This window comes from Phoca vitulina, unplaced genomic scaffold (assembly GCF_004348235.1).
Source record: "Phoca vitulina isolate PV1807 unplaced genomic scaffold, GSC_HSeal_1.0 scaffold4, whole genome shotgun sequence".
Taxonomy (NCBI): domain Eukaryota; kingdom Metazoa; phylum Chordata; class Mammalia; order Carnivora; family Phocidae; genus Phoca; species Phoca vitulina.
The window spans coordinates 20,581,374-20,603,487 of NW_022589707.1; the positions used below are offsets into that span (position 1 = coordinate 20,581,374).

General features: G+C 35.7%; 1 protein-coding gene across 1 annotated transcript in view; it reads left to right on the forward strand.

Annotated features, from left to right (window-relative positions):
• IQUB (IQ motif and ubiquitin domain containing) overlaps positions 1 to 22,114 on the forward strand; it is a 136,550-nt gene that overhangs the window by 21,521 nt on the left and 92,915 nt on the right. Inside the window, exons 7-10 of the mRNA XM_032401661.1 lie at positions 2,207 to 2,417; positions 8,631 to 8,806; positions 16,644 to 16,814; positions 19,458 to 19,634. Of these exons, the coding sequence (XP_032257552.1) occupies positions 2,207 to 2,417; positions 8,631 to 8,806; positions 16,644 to 16,814; positions 19,458 to 19,634 (735 nt within the window). The remainder of the gene's footprint in view (positions 1 to 2,206; positions 2,418 to 8,630; positions 8,807 to 16,643; positions 16,815 to 19,457; positions 19,635 to 22,114) is intronic.

The following is a 22,114-nucleotide window of genomic DNA, read 5'->3' on the forward strand; positions in this document are numbered from 1 at the left end:
TTTCCTCTTTCTGGAAGCTTTTAGGATTTTTACTTTATGCTTAGTAATCTTATTGTGATATGCTTGAGACTTGGTCATGAACCCTTTCTATCTGAGTGCTCATGTCTTTCTTTAGTTTGGGGACATGTTCTTTTATTATGTTTTGAGTAATTTCTCTAATCAACTTTCTTCATTCTGTCTGGAACTTATATCAGACATATTTTGGAATGTCTCATTTATCTTCCATGTCTCTTAACTTTCCTTCATTCTTTCTAATTTTTACGACCTTTTACTCTACATTCCAAAAGATTTTCTCACCTGTTTCTTGCTTACTAATTCCCTCTTAGGCTCTGCACATTCTGCAGATCAGCTTACAGTCAACTACTTGTTCTCAGCCAATAGCCATTCTTCCCATTGTGGTAAAGCTTTAGCTGGGCACATGGCTGCCTCACTGCAGACTACATTTCATAACCTCTTTTGTATATTGGCGAGGCCAAGTAACTAAGGCTTGGAAAATGAAATTTGAGGGTAAACGATGTGTGCCACTTTTGGATATTGCTCGTAAAGTGACTGGGTTGCAATTCTTTTGTCTTTTTCTCCCTTTCTACTGGTTGGAAGATGATGAGAAATGAACCAGCCACCTAGGGCATAAAAGTAGGAAGCCATTTGTTGAATATCATAGAGCTTTCTACCAGTCATTCTAAAACTTTAGCATGCATCAGAAACACCAGGAGAACTTGTAAAATACAGAATCTGTGCCCTACCCAGGATTTCTGATTCAGTAGCTCTGGGGTGGGGCCTGAGAATTTGCATTTCTAATAGTTTTCCAGATGAAACTGCTGGTCTGACCATCACTCTTTGAGAACCACTGTTCTAGTAATTCTGTTTCACACAATAGTAAACTTTTCTTTGTTGAGTGAGGAGCGTTATATTTTGTGGGCTCTTCCCAAATGTTTGGTTATTCTTGAGTGTGTGTAGGTAGGGTATTTGAGGTCCCTGATGTCCAGTGTGCTACGCATATTTGTTTACTACAGCCTTATCACAGTGGATTTAGGGGATGGCCAAGCCTTGATTCTGGAAGAGAGAGAGTTTTCTGAAGAGGGAGCTTCTATTCATCCTGGGTGTCACCAGCCTCGGGGACACTAACTGTTCTTGCCTAGAGGCAAATATTTTTGTTGCTGTTTACCTAAATTGTTCTAGAGAAGCCTGTTCCTTTTGCATTTCTCAAGCAGTCACCTTGTCAGTTGCCCTAACACCCCTTCTGCTCATAGGATCCACTGATTTAGGGCTTGAAGCTGTCTTATAGAATCTTCTGTATTTTCTAGCTTGCCTTTCCACCTTTCCCGTGCATGATTAGGCATAGATTCTTTCTTCAATTTATTCTGTCTCCTTTCTTGAAGGGATTCTTCATAGTTCTGTTCCTTTGGAGGACTCCTTTAGTATGATTCAATGTCCTTATTGATTTCTGCTTATATGATTTTCTGTAATTACCAAGGATTAGGATATGGTAAAGGGATGAGTCAGCATATTCTCTGTCCTCAATTTTGATCTAGCCTCTCCACATTTTATTTTTATTTATGATTTTAGTAAATACAAATATAAACTCTCTCAGCTGCATTGCAAGTTTCTTGAGGATCTAGTATTATACTATAACCTCAGACATATTTATATTTCTCAAAATTTAATAAATACTTGTTTGCTTAAGTCTCTCCTTTATCTAACCTGCCTTTGGTGGGTTCTACACATAACCTACCTGCCTTGTGTTTAGTTAACGAAATTTTGTTTTAAATATGAGCCTAAGCTAATGATAGTTAAGATAAACTAGAGACAATATTTATAACAATAGTAGTATTTATTGAGGACTTGTGATATATCAGGGTTAAGCTAAGGACTTTATATGCAAAATAAACCAAAATCAAAAAAACTAGTGAGTAGTGGAGGGAAGATTTAGACTAAATTTTACTCCAGAGCCTATGCTCTTAAGCATTGTACTAACTGCCTCCTAGGAAGGTGTATTTGCTAAATTTCAAAGCCAAATTGCTGATGTGCATTATCCACAGCTTGTATGTTCTAATGTGTGCGAGATATCTGGCATAGAGCTAAATCTAGACTCTCGGTACTTTTTAGTAATTACTACATTGGAATAGAAATAATCACTGTTGCCTTTTGTTATTTTCTGATATAGTTGATAATAAACACTTTTTATTTCCTTTTAATTTAACTATAGGTAATAGTGCTGCAGACTTACTATAGACAATGGCATGCTAAGGTTGTGGTAGAGAATTTAAAAAGACAGAAAATGTTAAGATTGAAGTGGGAAGCAGAGGAAGAACTAAGGAAGGTACGAGAAAAAGAAGAATGGATCAAATTGGACTATTACCGGAGGCATAATCCTCAAACAAAAGAAGATTTTGAACTTCTTTATAATGCACTGGAACGTAAGTTTGAAATAGCCTTTGCATAAAATACTAATTTTATAATTTTTCACTAGTAGGAAAAACAGGTTTACTAAAGACAGAAATAAGACCTTATTATTTCAGGATGATGTCTTGGGAATCTTGGACTGGAGAATTTAAAGAGATAAATAATGTTTTACATTTGGGACAGGAATTAAGGCAGGAATGAAATTGGGAATGCTTTTATATTAACAATGGGTAAGTAAAGTGTGCATACTGCTTTGTAAATTATGTGGTTTTAGTATATTATCTCATTTGATCATCCCTGTGAAGTAAAAAGAGAAAGTATTGTCCAATCTGGTTCTCTGATGGTCTTGGGAGTTTGTAAACTCAGAGTTGAGCCATTTGGAATCCCTCACTTCAACATCCTCTTTAGGAGCAACATGCTCTTTAGAGGCGGGATGGGCAATACCTTTTAATTCCCACCCATTAATGATCAGTATAAATGTATATTCTCTACACAAGTGGCTTTTATGCCTTATTTCTTCCACAAGAGGTGTGCTAGTCATTGACACAATTAAAAGCTTCAGTGACTTGACTGGCCAAGCAGTGCCTCCTCAGGGCAGAAGATACACTGTTCTTGAAGCCTTTTCCCGTTGCCTCCTTCCAATCTCAGCTGAAATTTTGTCGCCTACTCAGAGGCTTCTGTGACTGACAGTAGAACTTGGATATCCTGTTGTCATCACGGTTCCCAGAGTACCCCAAACTTCTCATTTATGTCACCACCACAGTTTGTAATTTATTTGTTTAACATTTTGTTAAACAATTTGTTTAACATTAATTTTCACCACTGGATTATAAGCTCCATGAGAGAATAACTTAGTTTGTTGTTGGTTTTTTTTTTTTGTTTTTTGGTTTTTTTTTTTTGATGATCTCTTTTTCTGTGCTTAGTTCAAATGCCCAACTAATATTGATAGAATGAATGAGTGGGTCGATGAAGGGGAAACCCAAAGATGATGTAATGGAGCCATCTCTAGCTTGAGTAACAGAACATATAATTGAATATAATTATAGGTGTCAGATATTGGGTCTGTTTAAATAGCTATATGGTAACATGCTAATTACCAGAAGATGAAACAATTAAACACTAGGTCTAACAAGTAACATTAATAAATTTTTCTCTTTGGTAACATGCAAAATTGAGTGGCTTTAGGAATGTGGCAGTGTTTGAGGTAATAGCCTTCTCCCTCGGCTTTACATCTGCCTTCTCTTTCTCCTAATCGTTGACCTCTGCAAATACTTTGTTTTACTTTAAATTTCACTTCTATTTTCATTTTCTCTCAGATGAAAACAAAGTTTGTTTCTAAGTGTTAAGAATTAAAAGACAGCACTGTTGGCAAAGTGTCTGTGAAAGGTCTTATTAACAAGCATAAAACTAAAGTTCTGTTATAGTAGAACTCTATCCAAATAATTTTCCAAATTCACATATGAACAAATCAAAGGATATTATTGTTATTTTGTTTGGTTGACAGGCAGTTGTGCAAAACAACAGAAAATATACTGAATGAGGTTCTTCTTTTTCTACTTATTAATGGCTGTTAACTTGGACAAGTCACTCACTTCTCCTAAGCCTCAGGTTCTTCATCTATAAAAGGATTTAATGATCTCTGGCATATTTACTGCACAGGCTTTATAAAGTGAAAATAAATATTGCATTTATGAAAGTACTTTTGGGGCGCCTGGGTGGCTCAGTTGTTAAGCGTCTGCCTTCGGCTCAGGTCATGATCCCGGGGTCCTGGGATCGAGCCCCTGCATCGGACTCCCTGCTCAGTGGGAAGCCTGCTTCTCCCTCTTCCACTCCCCCTGCTTGTGTTCCCTTTCTCACTTTGTCTCTCTCCGTCAAATAAATAAATAAAATCTTAAAAAAAAATACTTTAGAAGTGCAAAGATTTATGCATATATAAGTTACTGTTACATGGTAAATAATTTTATACAGATTTTCTATATTAAAATGGAACACACATACTTTGTATGTCTACACATGATTTGTGTGGGAGAAAATGAAATTTCTTACATAAAAAAAGCATTTCTTAGTTTTCTTCCTGCCCTAAAATTATAAATTAAAACTCTCAGATAATTTGTAAGTTGTTTTGTTGTTGTCTTTGAAACTGCTGCCCTCTTGTGGCTCTTAGTGACAATTGCCTAGTTTGAGTTACAACTCCTAATAGAAGTTTTATTTTTCCTTTGGGTATTATGTCCCTCAGTAATAAAAGCAAATTATATCATTTTATTTTTTATTTTTATTTTTTATTTTTTTAAGATTTTATTTATTTATTTGAGAGAGAGAATGAGAGAGAGCACATGAGAGGGGGGAGGGTCAGAGGGAGAAGCAGACTCCCTGCCAAGCAGGGAGCCCGATACGGGACTCGATTCAGGGACTCCAGGATCATGACCTGAGCCGAAGGCAGTCGCTTAACCAACTGAGCCACCCAGGCGCCCAAATTATATCATTTTAAGAAAACGAATTTAACTATGTATGAAAATGAATTTAACTATGTAAGATAACATAATGGATCAAAGTCAAGGCCATTTCCAGGCAACACTATTTTATTTTTATGTTTTTTTTTTTTCTTTTTCTTATAGCAGTATGTTGAAGGTGACTCCTTCATTGATCTGAATTGTCACTCTTACTTCAGATTCAGCATAAGAGTCATTATCTTTAGGAAATTTCTCTTGACAGCACGAATTAGGCTCAGAGCCTCTTTTCCTTGTCCATGATTCTCCGTAAACACCACTTTCTTAACTGTCTACATTTGTACCAAGGGCGCCTGATAAGATCCTTGCTCATTATATCTAGTAAATATTTGTTGAATTGAATCTGCTAACCCCTTGCCTTGTTTTAACTTGTGCTGATGGCATTTTCTGACTCTTCTCTAATTATTACTTCTTGATCTCAAGGTACTTTGACTTCTAGCTTCTGGAGGCCATTGACATAATCGGGCTCTGGGCATTCAGTCTGAATCTTTCTTGGTTCTCTCCATTCAGGCTTTCAGTCTGTGAATGAGAATTTTAAAAAGCAGATGCATATAAACTGCTAGTGATGGACAAAATCTTGTATGTTCTGCTATTTCTTATTTGGAAATCGCAAGCTTAAATCTCAGAAATTTTAGAATGTGGGGCACCTGGGTGGCTCTGTCGTTAAGTGTCTGTCTTCAGCTCGGGTCATGGTCCCAGGGTTCTGGGATTGAGCCCCGCATCCGGCTCCCTGCTCAGCGGGAAGCCTGCTTCTCTCTCTCCCACTCCCCCTGCTTGTGTTCCTTCTCTCCCTGTGTCTCTCTCTGTCAAATAAATAAATAAAATCTTAAAAAAATTTTTTTTAGAATGTGTATAGACTTTAGGACTAGTCCTATCATTTCATTTTATAGTTGAACTTCAGACCCTGGAAACTGGATGATTTGTCCAGGAAGATAAATTAAGGAGATAAAATAGATATATTCTTTCAAATGAACTGGTTCCTTAATATCTTTTTCTTTAAAAATATTGGTGGCTATTGACATCTGTTATGGACTGAATTGTGTTCCTCCAAAATTCATATGTTGAAGTCCTAACCCCCAGTACCTCAAAATATGACTGACTTTGAGGACAGGACCTTTGAAAAAGTAATTCAGAAAAAAATAAGGTCATATGGACAAGCTCTAACCAGTATGACTGATGTCCTTATAAGGAGAGGAGATTAGGGGACACACACACACACACACACACACACACACACAGAAGATCATGTAAAGACTTTGGAGGATGGTAGCGCTTTAGAAGCCCAGGAGAGAGGCCCTGGGCTTAACCCTGCCATTACCTTGACCTTGAACTCCTATTTTCCAGAACTGTGAGGACATCAATAAATTTCTGTTGTTTAAGCCACCCAGTCTATGGTACCTTGTTATGGCAGTCCTAGAAAACTAATTCAGTATTCCAGTTTTGTTTTTGTTTTTATTATCATCATCCCTATGGAACATATGTTTTATGAAAGTGGGCAGAATTTCTCTTGTTTTCTTCAATGTCTTTTCTGTATAGGTCTGGAAACTGTTAATTCAGATAGAAAATAAGTTTTGTCCATCTACTCCTGATTCCTGTGTGTTTCTATTCCTTATTGGTAGTTAGGACATGGTATTTCTCTGATGTCATGTTCCATTCCTTACTATAGATTTAGAGGGAGGTTGTTCATCTAATGGAGAATTTTATTGGAATTAAAGCCCATTATTTTCGTTTCTAATTAGCTTCACTGAATCATTCCCTTTTAAAAAATCATACTAATAATTTAAGCAAAATGTAAAGTCTGAATATATATGAATATAAGTGAATTTGAGTACATATATGTAAATATCTCCAGATTCACCCAGGACTTAAGTATTAATCTAGGAGAGCAATAAATTGCTATTTGAGGTTGGCAGGATAGCTTAAGTAATGTCCTAGTGGCCTAAATTTATTACTGGTCCCAAAGGTTTCTAATGTAAAACTGGAAGTAAAATAGGCTTACTTATATCATTCAATTTTTATTTGCTTTCTGGAAACATCTATATAATCCCATGAGATAAATATTCTCAGTTATTATTTCCACAAGCAAGCAGTTTTTCTCTTCATTCATATACTGCCTTTGGATATATGGATTTTGTCAAATTTTAAAGTTCTTTTGGTTGGGAGAACTACTCTTAAAGGATAAACTCATCAATCATAGATTTCCTGGACTTTCATAACATAATTTAGCCCTTAAATTTACAACCCTTTTGCTGAAGACAATTTAGCTTTTAAATGTAAAAATCTTCTTTTTGAACAGATGAAGCTGTGCAGTGTCTGAATAGTGTATTCCCAGTAAGGGACAGAGTGGATTCTTATAAAGAATATCACTGGCATGTCCTTGGCCTGATCAGGATGATTTCAAATTGAAAGTTGAGAGGAAGAAGAAAGAGTTTGATAAAACTTTAAAACTAGATATCATCAAAGGCAGTGGTTATAACAGAAGAAGACCAGAAACAACTATTAGAGAGAGAGAGAGAGCATGAGCGGGGAGGGGGGCAGAGGGAGAGAGAGAATCTCAAGCAGACTCCTGGCTGAGCACAGAGCCCCTCGTGGGGCTTGATCCCAGGACCCTGAGATCATGACCTGAGCCGAAATCAAGAATCAGCTGCTCAACCAACTGAGCCACCCAGGTGCCCCTAAAATACATCTTTAAAAAAAACAATAATCATTATTTTTAAAACTAAGGAATTTGAGTCATCTGACAGGGGAATTTAGCTGGAAAGGTAAAAACCAATTCAGTGATAGGTATTTTCACATATATCAAAATAGTTAACACATTTATATATATATGGGAAATATATATATATCAAAATATTAACCACATTTATGTATATACACACACACACACACACACACACACACACACATGGGAAGGAAATAACATGTTACCCTCTGTGTATCTTCTTTTGGGGGAGTATCTTCCTGAGGGAAGTTATTCTTTTTTTTTATCATGTTGTTTTATTTTTTTCATCATAAGTGTACTCCTTTTTCTTTCTTTCTTTCTTTTTTTTTTTTTTTTGAGTAAGCTCTACACCCAAGGTGGGACTCAAACTCACAACCCCAAGATCAAGAGTTGCAGCCTCCACCAAATAAGCCAGCAATAAGTGTATAATCCCCATCACCTGTTACCCTCTCCTCCCACACACCTCCTCTCTGGTAACCATCAGTTTGTTCTCTAGAGTCTGTTTCTTGGTTCCCCCCCCCCCCCGCTTTTTTTTTTTCCCCTTTATTCATTTGTTTTGTTTCTTAAATTCCACATATGAGTGAGATCATATGGTATTTGTCTTTCTCTGACTGCCTTATTTTGCTTACATAGCAAAAGCAGGTATTCTCTTGAAGGGGGGTCTAAATAGTATGTGTTCGTGGCTGCTACAAACCCAAACCATATATTTTTCAATCCTGGGGAGAGCACGTGCTTACTTGGATGCATAATTTGACATTACCTGAGCTGATTTCCTTTGGCTTCTCTTTGTTTGACTCTAATTTTATTGCTTTAAGTTTCTCAGCTTCCATTTTATCCTATTTTTTCATACGTCAGGTGTACAGTATGAATGCTTATATTCGTGTATAATTTTATTTAAATTGACATAAAATACTGTTTGTCAGGATACGATGGTAAAAAATTTTCTGAAAAGATGTGGGATTTTAAAAACTCAAGAGTCATTCATGTTATTCCTCTAGTCTGGCAGCAAGAAGAATTTGCACGCATTAACCAGTCTTTCACTGGAGCTGAAAGGAAAGCTGCTTTGTGTGAACTTCTGGAAAAAGAGACCCAGATAATTGCTTCCATTGGGAGGCATAGATACATCGCATATATAGCAAACCGGGAAGCATTGATACAAGCTTTTTTGGATAAGGTTAGTAAAGTAACAATTATTTAAGTAAGAATGTATCCTGAGTTTAAAAATGTTGAATAATGAACTAAAGAAGAGACTTACATTGTATGAATTTGCATGTTTAAATTTTGTGTGTGTGTTTTTCTTTTTTCTGATACAGTTTTAGACTTTTAACTGTGGCCTAGACTAACAGTTGACAATTAACATGAAATTAATATGTTCTTTTTTTTAGGTATATATATATTTTAAATTTTATTTTATTATCTTATGTTAATCACCATACATTACATCATTAGTTTTTGATGTAGTGTTCCATGATTCATTGCGTATAACACCCAGTGCTCCATTCAATACGTGCCCTTAACTAAAAAGTTTTGGCCATGAAGGAAAAAATAAAGATACCTTCCTTGTGACTGTTCATTTAGCTTTAGGCTGGCTGTGGAAGTTAGATGAATTGCACACCCTGATGAAATGGAGAGTTACTGAAGTCACAAAATGTCTGGGTTTAGGATGCCTCATAGAAAGCAACCCAGGGAAAAGAGCTATAGACTAGTGTTTTTGCTTTTGCTCACCAGGTCATTAACTGACTAGAACTTTCTGATCAAAAGCATATATGATTATTGAAAACCATGAAAACATACAATTAAGGGAAAAACTAATTATCTTTTTGTGTTGAAACTGCCTGTTTGATATTGATTGCATAGCCTGTTTCCATAGTGACCAATCTCCATTTGTAAACCTGATCGTTCCAGACAATTAAAAGCCAATCCAGACACAAGAAGAAAAGGGATAGAGTTCTTCAAGATCTTTGCCTATAGTGACTCTAGCTGTAAGGTTCTTGTTATTTGAGAACATTCATTCTTAAAAACCATGTTTTTTTGATACTATAACTGCCCTCTTCTCATTTTACTAATATACTCTCCTGTTTGATCTCAATTTTCCTTGTGGCTTTTACTACCTACAGCCTGGAACTCCCTGCAGGTCAGACCAGACCTCTCGTAGGAGCTTCCAAATCACATATCCAGTTGCCTATTGTTATTGCTCTCTGGGTGTCCCAAGAGTACACCTTAAGTTGACATGTCAACACTGAAATTAAATCATCTCACCATTCCCTGGCCCCTCATCTCCAAACTGATCCTGTTTTGTAGCGCTCACATAATTTATCTTCATGAATGTTTCATCATCTATTTATTTCAGGCAGACACCTGGGCATTATTCTTGACATCCCATCCAACCACTGACCAGTTTGTTCTATTACTTTAATAATCTTCTCAATCCTTTATTTCCTCCTAAGCTACTACTACTGCGTATGGGGAAATGGCTCTGCCATGGCCCCCTGATGACCTTGCATGTACCCAAACAGGCCAGTAGGCAAAGACTTGAACCACAGCTAATCTGTGGTTCATAAGGTTCATTCATAAGGAATGCCTTGTGATCCTGCTGGAAAATGAAAGGATGGGAGGCTTTTGAAGAGATGCTATGGAGCGGGTCCTTTCTTTTGCTTCCCTATGTTCCCTCAGAGGCTGTCATGAGACAGGTCTTGTCTTGTGTGTGTGAGCTTGACAGTGATTCAGTTGAATGTGGATTTTCTTCTCATTTGGATTACTTTATGTCTCCAAATTAGGCTCTCAGCCTCCAGTCTCCCTTCACAGTACCCTCCTGTCATCCCTACGCTGCCATAGTGACCTCACTAAACACAGCTCTGCTCCTGCCCCTCCTTATTGTCCTCAGGGAGGAAGGATTTCCATAATCGATTGCCAGCACACCTCACCTGTCCTGTTGTCTCAGTGTCATCTCTCCTTGCACACTGTGGCCACACTGCTCCAGCTATGCTCAATTACCTGCACGTCCTCAGAAAGACCGTGTGCTGTCCATGCTTTTGCATCCAGTGTCACCTCTACATGGAACATCCTTTCCCTCCTTCCTTAGTAGCTAGCTACGCACGCTTCAAAACAAGCTCAGATGCCCCTTCTTCTTGAAGGGGTCTGCTGATCGTCCTACTCTAGCCTGCACTATACACTTTCATGAGACCCTGTTTCACTTCTGTTTTAGTACATAATGGTCAGTTTTTATTATATCTATTTACATGTCTGAGTCATTCCTAGATACTGAGTTTCTTAAGCAGGAGCTATCTTTTATCTCTGTATCCTCATATCCAGCACAGTGCTTATCATCGAATATTACTAAATGCTTGTGGAGGAAGGCAGGGAGGAAAACTAAGGAACAGAAATAATTGTTGTGTAATTTCATATTTCAGGTATTATCAAGAAATTATGCAATGTAGATACTGCCATTTCAGGTTCTTGAACATCTTCATTCTAGGAAAGATGGAAGCATAATATTCATACTTTTCCAGAGTCATATTTCAAACTAAACTTATTCCTTTAGCAAGTTTCTTTATCTTGAATCCGGCTTCACCACCAGGAACTGTGTTCCTTATGTGTCTGATTGTTAACCTTACCAGTGAGGGCAGCATGGACTTAGGGCAGCAGAGATCCAGAATGTTTGAAGGAGCTGGGGGCCTCTGAGGTACAGTGGACAGGGAAGACAAGTGACACCTACCCTTCCTTATTTGAGGCTGGAATGTCTACAGGAATTCCTACTTAGGCTTTCTCTGATGCTTTGTTTCCTATAAACTATTTAATTTATTTATTTATTAAGACTTTATTTATTTATTTGACAGAGAGAGACACAGCAAGAGAGGGAACACAAGCAGGGGGAGCCGCAGAGGGAGAAGCAGGCTTCCTGCAGAGCAGGGAGCCCGATGTGGGGCTCGATCCCAGGACCCTGGGATCATGACCTGAGCCGAAGGCAGATGCTTAACGACTGAGCCACCCAGGCACCCCTCCCATAAACTATTTTAAATTCTTCTTGTTAATGCTTATACAGTTAATCTCACCAGTCCTTAGGCTAAGATTTAGAGGAAATGGACATTTTAGCTGATACAAGGGAATTTTACCTCTGTTTTGACCAAAATGTTGTATAAGGCAGGGAGAACACATCTACAGGTTGGAACTGCTACACTTGAAGTTGATCCTAATTACATAGCTTAATTAGTCTAGTCCTTAAAAATATTGACTAACAGTGACTTTGGCCTACTTTTAACCTGTTACAGTAAATTATAAAATCTTCGTTATTCTATTTAAATTCATTTAAATCAACTTTTTGTATAGGATGCTATACTAAACATCATAGAAAACAATAGAGATAGATTTTATAGTCTTTCCTTGGAAATACTTCTACAATATCTATTCCTCTTTAGGCCTGTCTATCTCTCCCCTACCCCATACCTAGCATTGTCTCTAATATTCAGGAGGAGACAGTGCTGATTTCATAAAACTTGAAGTAACTTATTATCCTACAGTTTGTTTTTGTTTTTTATTACTAAGAAAAGGTAGCTTATACTTAATCCCTGAAGCTAGACAAGGTCAGAGTTTTTTCAAATGTCAAAACTAACAACCAGAGCCATAATGCAGACTTTAAGATCCGCACTTAGCACCATAACATATAGATATATAAAGAAAATATTTACTTTCCTATAATTTGGAAATAACTTTGGAGAATAAATTTTATGTTTGGTTTTAGCTTAACTTCATTGTATCTAAATATTATGTGGTTTACTGAACTAATATTTTATTTTTAATCTTATCCTGAACATAGAATTTCTCTGAGTAATGAATGATATGATTTCCAATTAGTCCAGTCAAGGCATTAAACTAATCAGCTATTATGGATTCATATTAAGTCTTCATTCTCCATAAAAGTTAAATAATTTGTCATTTTAACCATCAAACATTGACCTCGGCAGCAGGTTATCAAATGTTAAAAACTCACAAGCTGACAGAGATGAAAAAAAGGCAGGCCAAGAAATTCGAATAAAAAACCATCAGCCAGTTTCTAATGTATCTTGGGTTCTCTTCACCCAAACTGTGTTAAAGAGACAATTTGAATTTCTGCAAGACATTTCCCCTAGAGTCAAGGCCGTTTATTTCTTTGATTCCCATACCACTTCTCACAGTCACAAGCTACAAAACTGCAGTCCTTGTGAGCTCTGTCATTTGAATGTTTTTTTCTCTCCTGAACTCTGGTGGCCAACAGCTAGTGGGATAGAAAAATGCAATGGATTTTTGCTTCTCTCGGAGCACCACAGTTCACAGGGGTGTTCTCTGTGTATGAACAAAACCCCTTTGCTGTGTAAAAGAAGTTGATCACTACGCAGTAGCTTTTGGGGGGCTAGGCTTCTTAATTCGTGCCCTTGGGGACCTGAGTATGAATTTAGGAGGAATAAAGCGCTCCTTTCACAGGGCAGTCATTTCTTCTCTTCTGTGGAAGCCTGCTGCTCTCAAGGGTTTTGTTACCTCTCCACCTTCCCTTCCTTGAAACGTGTCTTCCTGCTGCTCTTCTGTTTCTCTCCTCCGGAGTCTGCCCTGGCTCAATTGTTGGCAGCTTAATGGAATTTATTACACTCCTGTCTTCTGAAGCAATTTAAGAACATGATTGTTGTACATCTCTTATTACAGCCAAAGCTTTCAAAGAAAAAAGGAAATAGGAAAGAGAAATAAGTAAAGTTGACGCATGTTCCTGTGTCAGATTAAAAAAAAAAAAACACCTTAAGGCCTGAAATCAAAGAAGCTTAGAATTGAATGAAGATCAGGTTATCAGTGTTGGCAGAAATATATCCAAGTATAAAAACAGCTTTGTGAAACAGAATTTTTTTATATCTTTTAGTGCTAACTAGGGAAAGTCAAACTTCACATCTAGAATTCTTTGATTATATCGCTCAGTTCCCTTTATTCTGGCTAATTCCTGGTTATTTTTCAGGTTTCATCTTAGACACGATTTTCTTTTCACCAAGTAATTGCTTCATAGCAACCTGTGGTTACTTACCTATTTACCGGCAATCATCAAGCATAATTACCCTTTATTTTAATTATTTCTTTTCTTATCTTTACATATTATTAGATTTGAGAGTTCTTGAAATCAGTATAGTATTTTATTTACTCTGCCTAGTACACTGACTAATATATAGTAAACACAACAAATATTTGTTGAATGAATGAATGAGTATGGTAGGCCCTATCAGATATACAGAACTACATGAGACATTTATTTCTTATAATCTTTCGGGAGAAATAAAATTAACAAACAAGATAACTCTAGAACAATTTGGATTTAAATTTCATTGCCCTGAGTGATTTGAAATAGAGACGCTGCATACTTGTGTGTGTTTGTGTGTGTGTGTGTGTGTGTGTGTGTTTATAAGTACAATAGCACTTCGGATACTAGCAATTTCATTGGTTCAAAACATAGTAGTTAAGAATCTTTATGGAAGGGTAGGGTTTGAGTTAAAAATTGGAGGGTGGGAAGGTTTTGGATGTTGAGTATATTTGGAAAAAATCCAAGATATTACCACATCATACTATATTATATGGGGCTGAAAACTTGAAGGGGAGGTGGAGTTCAATCAGTCTATCAGCTAAAACACAATTTAGTAGATGAACTAGGCATTTCCTTAAAAGGTAATTATACTTGGATTATTACAAATGAAGTAAGTTACCGCCTGCAGAGCAAAAGGTATTGTCCACATTACTGGAAGAAAGGAAATTACATTTAGTAGAACCACCCTGAAGAAAATTGCGTGGAAAGATTAAGATATTAGTTAGACTTTAAAATATCACAATATGAAACTTAGCCTAAGATTGCTTATTCCTTAAAACTTTTAAAAGGAGCTTTGAAACAAACATTAAACTTTAGTAACACTCTGAGGCCTACTCCAAGGAAGGCTGTATCTATTTAAAACAATATATATATAGATAGATATATAATATATATAAAAATATATAATACATATATATTTATTTATTACTTATTCTAAGTGATAATAAATGACAAAATATTTTTTTTTTAAATTTTATTTATTTAGTTAGAGAGATTGCGACAGAGAGAGAGAGAGCACATGAGCAGGGGGAGTGGCAGAGGGAGAGGGAGAAGCAGACTCCATGCTGACGAGGGTCTCAAGGGGCTTGATCCAAGAACCCCAGGATCATGACCTGAGCTGAAGGCAGACGCTTAACTGACTGAGCCACCCAGGCCCCTCTACAAGATATTTTCTTGTTGAGCTATTTCCCTTTTATAACCCTTAATAAATTTTAGTTAATTCTATCAGTGTGCTAAGTAGCAGTACATTATTTAATATTAGATTTATGCCTTAAGAATATACGTTAATTATAGGGTTGCAGCCTCTCATTTGCTGAATTAAAACTAGAACTGAGAATCTAAAGTTTCTGATGAAAATTTGTAGCTCTGAACCGCACTTATTTTGGCTTTGATTAGAAAATGCTGCCATTACTTTGAAAACATATCAAATATAGTTGTTTTTAGTTGGTACTTTTCAGTTTTCAATGTAATTTAGCTAATATGAAATGTAAAAAATTTTAAAAGTAATTTAAGGCTGCAACTAAAAATTCCTCATGATAACTGTCATTTTAAATACAGCCTTATATTATTTCTTTGTTTGGTTAGTCTGCATTCCTGATGATTTGTTCCCATACATGGGCTTCTATTTAAACTTTAAATTATATAAAATCTAAGATTTAAATGGCTGCAAGTATGGCATAAATTGGACTGCAGGTCTCCAAAGCAATTACCATTCAGCCTATAAAAAATCCAGCATTTGGACAGTTAATAGTCGTGATCAAAATAGCCTTGTTTCTGATAGATTAAAATCAGGGAAAGAAATTGAGCAGCTTTATACCATAAAGAAGAAGAGAAAATAGTGAGTTTTCACAGTGAAATTTCTAGGTGAATGCATCTTTTCTTAAAGTCTTGGTAAGAGGGAACAGGAACAGTGTCAAAGCCAGACTTAATCTTCATTAAAGATTGCAGTGGTGTCTGGTGTCTCACTCCACACTCCATCTCCTTTCTCAGCCCAGCAGTCCACAGATGAGCTTCAGGGCAAGTGAACACCATGTATTATTTATTTATTTATTTATTTGATTGTTTACTTTAATTAATTAATCAATTACATTTGTTTATTTGGAGAGAGAGAGAGAATGAGAGAGAAAGCACGAGTGGAGAGAAGGAGAGGGAGAAGCATACTTCCCGCTGAGCAGTGAGTCTGACGCAGGGCTTGATCCCAGAACCCTGGGATCATGAACTGAGTGAACGCCATTTTTAACCCTCAGTTCATAGGGTGGGCTAGGTTGGGAGGCACCAAGCCAGATCTGGAAATAGGGAGTGAGAATATTAGCCATCATCAGGAGGCAGGGACCACAGCACTGCTAAGATAGCTAAATATAGCAGTTTGACTATGGACACCTGCTTTGTGAGGAACTGTGAACTTGTTACAGACTTAACGTTTATTGGAAACAAAACCATAACTCACAGAGTCCCATTTTGCAGTATCTGTAGGTCTAATGCATTGAGGATTGTAACAATTGCTCCACAAAAGTTGTCTTCAATTGGCAAAGCATGATCAAGACACATTTCTATAAATTATAACTGAACCAAGCAGATCCTTTTTTTTAAACATTCCAAATAACATGCCTTTCCCAAAGGGCAATGAGTTATTCCATATACCCATTAAGCCATTCAACATAAGAATTAGTACAAACTAGTAGCAAATTCTGAATCCTGTAGAAATGTTTGCACTTCCACAGACTAAATAGCTCTTTTATATCTTTTTTCCTAGAATGTTTTACTTTCCCATGGTCTACAAATTCTTCAATTAATTTCCTCAAGTTTTAGTGATACTTTTATTCATAAAGCACATGATACTAAGGTAGCTTTTAGTAGAAGTAACAAAATTATTTTTTAACCTTTAATTAACTGATAATTATAAACTTATATTATTTTTAAGTGTTCAGCTCCAAAGGTATGGAGAACATTTAGTGGCAAAATAATTGAGATGGATACACAGTTCACCATCAGAGCCAGAGAGCTGCAGAACATCTATAAATGCATTATGCTGAAAAATATCTCTCAAGATGAAAGGCTGGATGTACTCCTAACGCTTAAACATACTGTGAAGGTATATTAACTTTCTCTTAGTTTTGAGGTATCACTATCAATAAAAAAAAATGAATACTAAAATAAACTGTTTTGTATTAATTATAAAGATGATTAATCAATGTTTATATATATGAATTTATTTTGTCAACAGCTCTACTGTTTTGGTATAATTTGGGGAGGATGTGGGTTATGCATTAATATTTATCTAAAAGTTCTCAAACTATACATTACGATACATAATAAATATAAATGTAGCACAATGAATATTCTAAACATAAATATACCCATATCTATGCAATGGATACAAATATATAGCATGGAATTAATACTCAACTCAGTTCAGTAAAGCAGCAATTGTCTATGTATTTTGACACTTTTCAGTGAAAATTTTATTTTTAGCAGTTTTAAAGCAGCATTGGAGTATTTTAATTTTTTTCTCTTTATTTATTGATTTAAGACACTTTAGTTGAGTAAATGGTTCTTCTTGGGAGGTAAGTCTCCATAGATCTCTTGTATTTCTTCCCATCTTTTTTTTTTTTTTTTAAGATTTTATTTATTTATTTGAGAGAGAGAGCAGGAGTGGAGGGAAGCAGCAGAGGGAGAGGGAGAAGCTGACTCCCCAGTGCGGGGCTCCATCCCAGGACCTGGGGATCATGACCTGAGCTGAAGGCAGACACTGAACCCATTGAGCCACCCAGGCGCCCCCATTTCTCCTCATCTTGAGAACAGAGGCATTGACTCGATTAGGCATTGACTGCCTTTGCTCTGGATTACCTTTTTAAAGATGTTTGTGTAGTGACTAACATTGGAAGATAGAGATAGGAAGAAAGAGAGAAGCAGGAGGTCCAGAGGTTGGAAATGAACATGATATCCATGGTGGGCATTAAAAAAGCCAGATTGGAAAAAAGAGTGCAGGTAGTGAATACAGTAGAAATCCTCCTAGCTGACATTTTTAGGAACATAAGCTGGTTAATAACAATAATAATAATAGAAAACAAAAACAAAGGATAGGCTTAAAAATAAATTGTGCATATCTTAAACAATATGTTTAACCTAATATATCTACATGTACATTTATTTAACAATATTTTGATGGAGAATTAAGGCCTTTAAGCATGACTCAAATTCTGGATCTATTCATTAGGCTGTATAATCTTAGATAAGTTATTTAACATTTCTGAAAATCAATTTCATCATTTGTAAAATTAGTTGCTTGGAGGTTATAAATATGTGTGTATATATGTACATATATATCTATTTATAAAATATAAATAAATATAATCTATATATCTGAGTGCTTATAAATAGGGAGCCCTCAATGAATAATAGGTATTACCTTGATGACAATTACTAAGAGAGACCAGGGACTCTTAAACCTGAGTACACATTAGAATCATCTGGAGAGCTTGAAAGAGAGAGCAAGATTCACAGAGACAGAGAGAGAGATTGAGAGAGAGAGAATATGAGAATAAATGAATAAGGGATGATATCTAGGCCCCATTTCAGAGAAGTTAAATTAGATCCTCAAGTATGAGGGCAATCTTAAAACCTTTAAAAATCTCCCCCAGGTCATTCTAATATGCCTTCAGGGTCAAGGACCCCTGATATAGACTCTTGAGTTAGCTTTACCAAGTATGTATTAAAAAGTACAGGAGATCATTATTTTACAGTCACACTGCCTTCACGTTCTGACTCCTTCATTCAAACTGTGTTTCTTTTAATCCTCTCTTGAGCAGTTGGATCAACTTACTTCTATTTTACTACTCATAAATCCTACCTTAATCACTTAACTTCTACTTGGGGCTTTCTTATTCAACCACACTCATTTCTGTGACTTTATTAAAAAATTATTGTGAATTATACAAATTTGCAGAAAAAATGTATTTTATACACATACACACACACACACACACAATTTAACAAATATGAAGTCACCAACCACGTAACCTTCTCTGACCCCAGAACAGGACATTGCCAACATTGCGAGTATCCCCCTTTCTCTTTATAATCCCAGTTCACCCTCTCATCCCCTAGAATATTGACTTTCACAGCAGTCATTTCCTTGATTTTCTTTATAGTTTTGCTACTTATGTGTATGTATCTCTCTCTCTCTCTCTATATATATATCTATATATATATATGTCTTATATATATATCTATATATATATATGTCTTTAAATAATATGGTTTAGTGTTGCTTATTTTTGGATTTTATTTAAATGGAATGATACAGTATTATCTTGTGCCTTGCTGCTTTTGCTCAACAACATTAATTTGTAAGATTTAAGCTTGTTATTGTATATAGCTGTAGTTTACTCATTTCCATACATTTGATATTCTATCAGTATATGTATTATATGAATAAGCCATCACTTATTTATGTCATCAATTTATTTGTGGATATTTGGTTGTTTCTAATTTTGAACTTTTGTGAACAATGATTCTATATGCACATTTCTCTAAAGCACTCTAAAGAGTGGAATTGGTGGATTGTAGATTACGCATATCTGAAGCTCTCCTAGATAATGTCAAGTTTTTTTCCAGATTAGTTGTTGGTACACTCCTACCAGTTTCTTGGAATTTCTTTCTTTTGGAATATAGTTTTCAGTTTGTTTGGTGGTGACTTTAAAAATTCTATACTGAATATGTTTGTTTTGTATAGGAACATGAATGTAAACTGACTCAGGAAATTCTAGAACTGATTGACAGAGAGGTGGACCTTATGATGAGAGGAGTCAAACATCATAATCTTGAAGGACTCAGAAAAAGAATTGCAACACTCTTTTCTCATTACATCAAAACACCTCTATTTAATCCAGAAGTTGCAAGACATCTTAAGGTACTCTACTTTTTTTCCTGTATTCCTTTCTCAGAATTCTGAGAGATGCTATAGTAAATTGGAGTACATTCAAATTTTGCTTTAATGCTTTACTTGGGGTCCATGTGGAAGACCATCTTGTTGGTGAAATCTCTTTTGAATGATTGTTTTTTATGTCAATATATTAAACTTAATCATTTAACTTATTCTGTGTCTGTATTTTTAAGTTTGAATTCTTCCCTCCTCTCTGAACCAAATTGAATATTGCACTGTGCAATCCTGACCTCTCACCCTGTCATGCTTTTGAACATACTGTTACTTCCACCTGGAATGCTGTCCCCTACTCCACTCAGCTGATTCTTGTTCATTTTCTGACATTTAATTCATGGGTCCCCTCCTTCATGAGGCCTCAGAGAGAGTTAAACTTTTCATTTCTGAGATTTTACATGTGCTTTGTTTGTGTTTCCTTGTAAGACTTATTGCTTAGTCATAGTTATTACTGAACAGATCAGTGTAGATATCCTGAGAGAACTTCAAATGTAACATGTATTTGAATTAAACTACCTTTTCCAGCTCCAACAGGCTTAGGCTTCTATGAGGATTTTGCTGTCTAGAGCCAAGAAAAGTATCTTATTGCCTTTTTACTGTCCAAAACTATTTAAAACACTTTTAGTAAAGTTTGGAAAGGAGTGGTTTACTAAAGAATTCTAAATAGTGTTTTATTCTAGTGATTATATTTAAAGTTATAATTTATTAAGAAGCCAGCTAAATATCTATTTTGCTTTTTTGATATAAGATCTCAATATTTGGTCAAACCTTTTAGAAAAATAAAATTAATTTTTATATTTTCTTTTTTAATGGATCTTTATTTATTTTATTTTTATTATTTCTTAAAGATTTATTTATTTTTAGAGAGAGAGCATGTGCAAGCAGGGGGAGAAGTAGAGGGAGAGGGAGAGAGAGAATCCCAAGCAGACTCCCCACTGAGCCCAGAGCTTGATGTGGGGCTCGATCTTAAGACCCTGAGATCAGGACCTGAGCAGAAACCAAGAGTCGGATGCTCAACTGACTGAGCCACCCAGGTGCCGCTTTAATGGATTTTTAAAACTTAATTGTATTGCAAGAGGATATAACAAAACGTCAGTGGTGCCCGGCTGGCTCAGTCTGTAGAACATGCAACTCTTGATCTCAGGGTTGTAAGTTCGAGCTCCACATTGGGTGTAGAGATTACTTAAAAATAAAATCTTAAAAAATATATATATATATATAATATATAACAAAACTCCAAGAGAAAAATTGCCCATTATATGATTTCTTATTCAAATTAGTGTTTTATTTGCCCAAGCTACCTTCTAGTCCTCTACATACTTAACTCAGCTTTTATACGTTTGCAGTAACAGATTTTAATATTCTACACATTCACATAACATACCATTTTATTCAGTTTTTAAGTTTACCTTTGGTGAAATTGACTATTTGGTTATACCTCAGCCAGTTTCATCTGTTTCATCCCCAGCGGTAATGTGAGAGTCCCAATCGTTCTGCATCCTTGTCAGCAGCTGGTATCGCCAGTCTCTGTCTCACTTTTGGAGTTCTAGTAAATGTACAGTAGTATGCCGTTATATTTTAATCTGTGATTTCCTAATGAATATAATATTAAGCATCTTCTCATGCATCTTTTTTTGCCATCTATATAACTTTTTGTTGAAGTATCTGCACATATCTTTTGCCACTACCCCCCTTCTTAAAATTGAGGTGTTTATTTTCTCATTACTGAATTTTGAGAATTCCTTATATATTTTATATATAAGTCCTTTGTAAGATACATGATTTGTAAATATTTTCCCTCAGTCTGCAGCTTGTCTTCTCATTCTCTTAACAGTATCTTTAACAGAGCAGATGTTTTTTATTTCAATGAAGTTGAATTTATCCATTTTTAAAATGGATCATGCTTTTGGCATTTATTTTGTAGTTAAGAAATCTTTTCCGAAGAATTACTATTGTTAAAATGTTCATACTGCACAAAGTGATCTATAGATTCCATACAGTCCCTATCAAAATTCCAATGGCATTTTTCACAGAAATAGAAAAAAAAAACCCTAAAATTTGTATGGAACCACAAAAGATCCCATATAGCTAAAGCAATCTCGAGAAAGAACAAAGCTGGAGGCAGCATGCTTCCTGATTTCAAACTATATTCCAAAGCTATATAGTTCAAACAGTATGGTACTGGCACAAAAACAGACACATAGATCAGTGCCACAAAACAGAAAGCCCAGAAACAAACCCACAAAGGAGCTAAGAATGTACAGTGAGGGTAGGATAGTTTCTTTACTAAATGATGTTGAAAAAACTGGATAGCCACATGCAAAAAAATCAACCTTTATCTCACACCACATACAAAAATCAACTCAAAATAGGTTAAAGATTTAAATATAAGACCTGAAACTATAATACTATTAAAAGGAAATATAGGGAAAATCTTGTTGACATTGACCTTA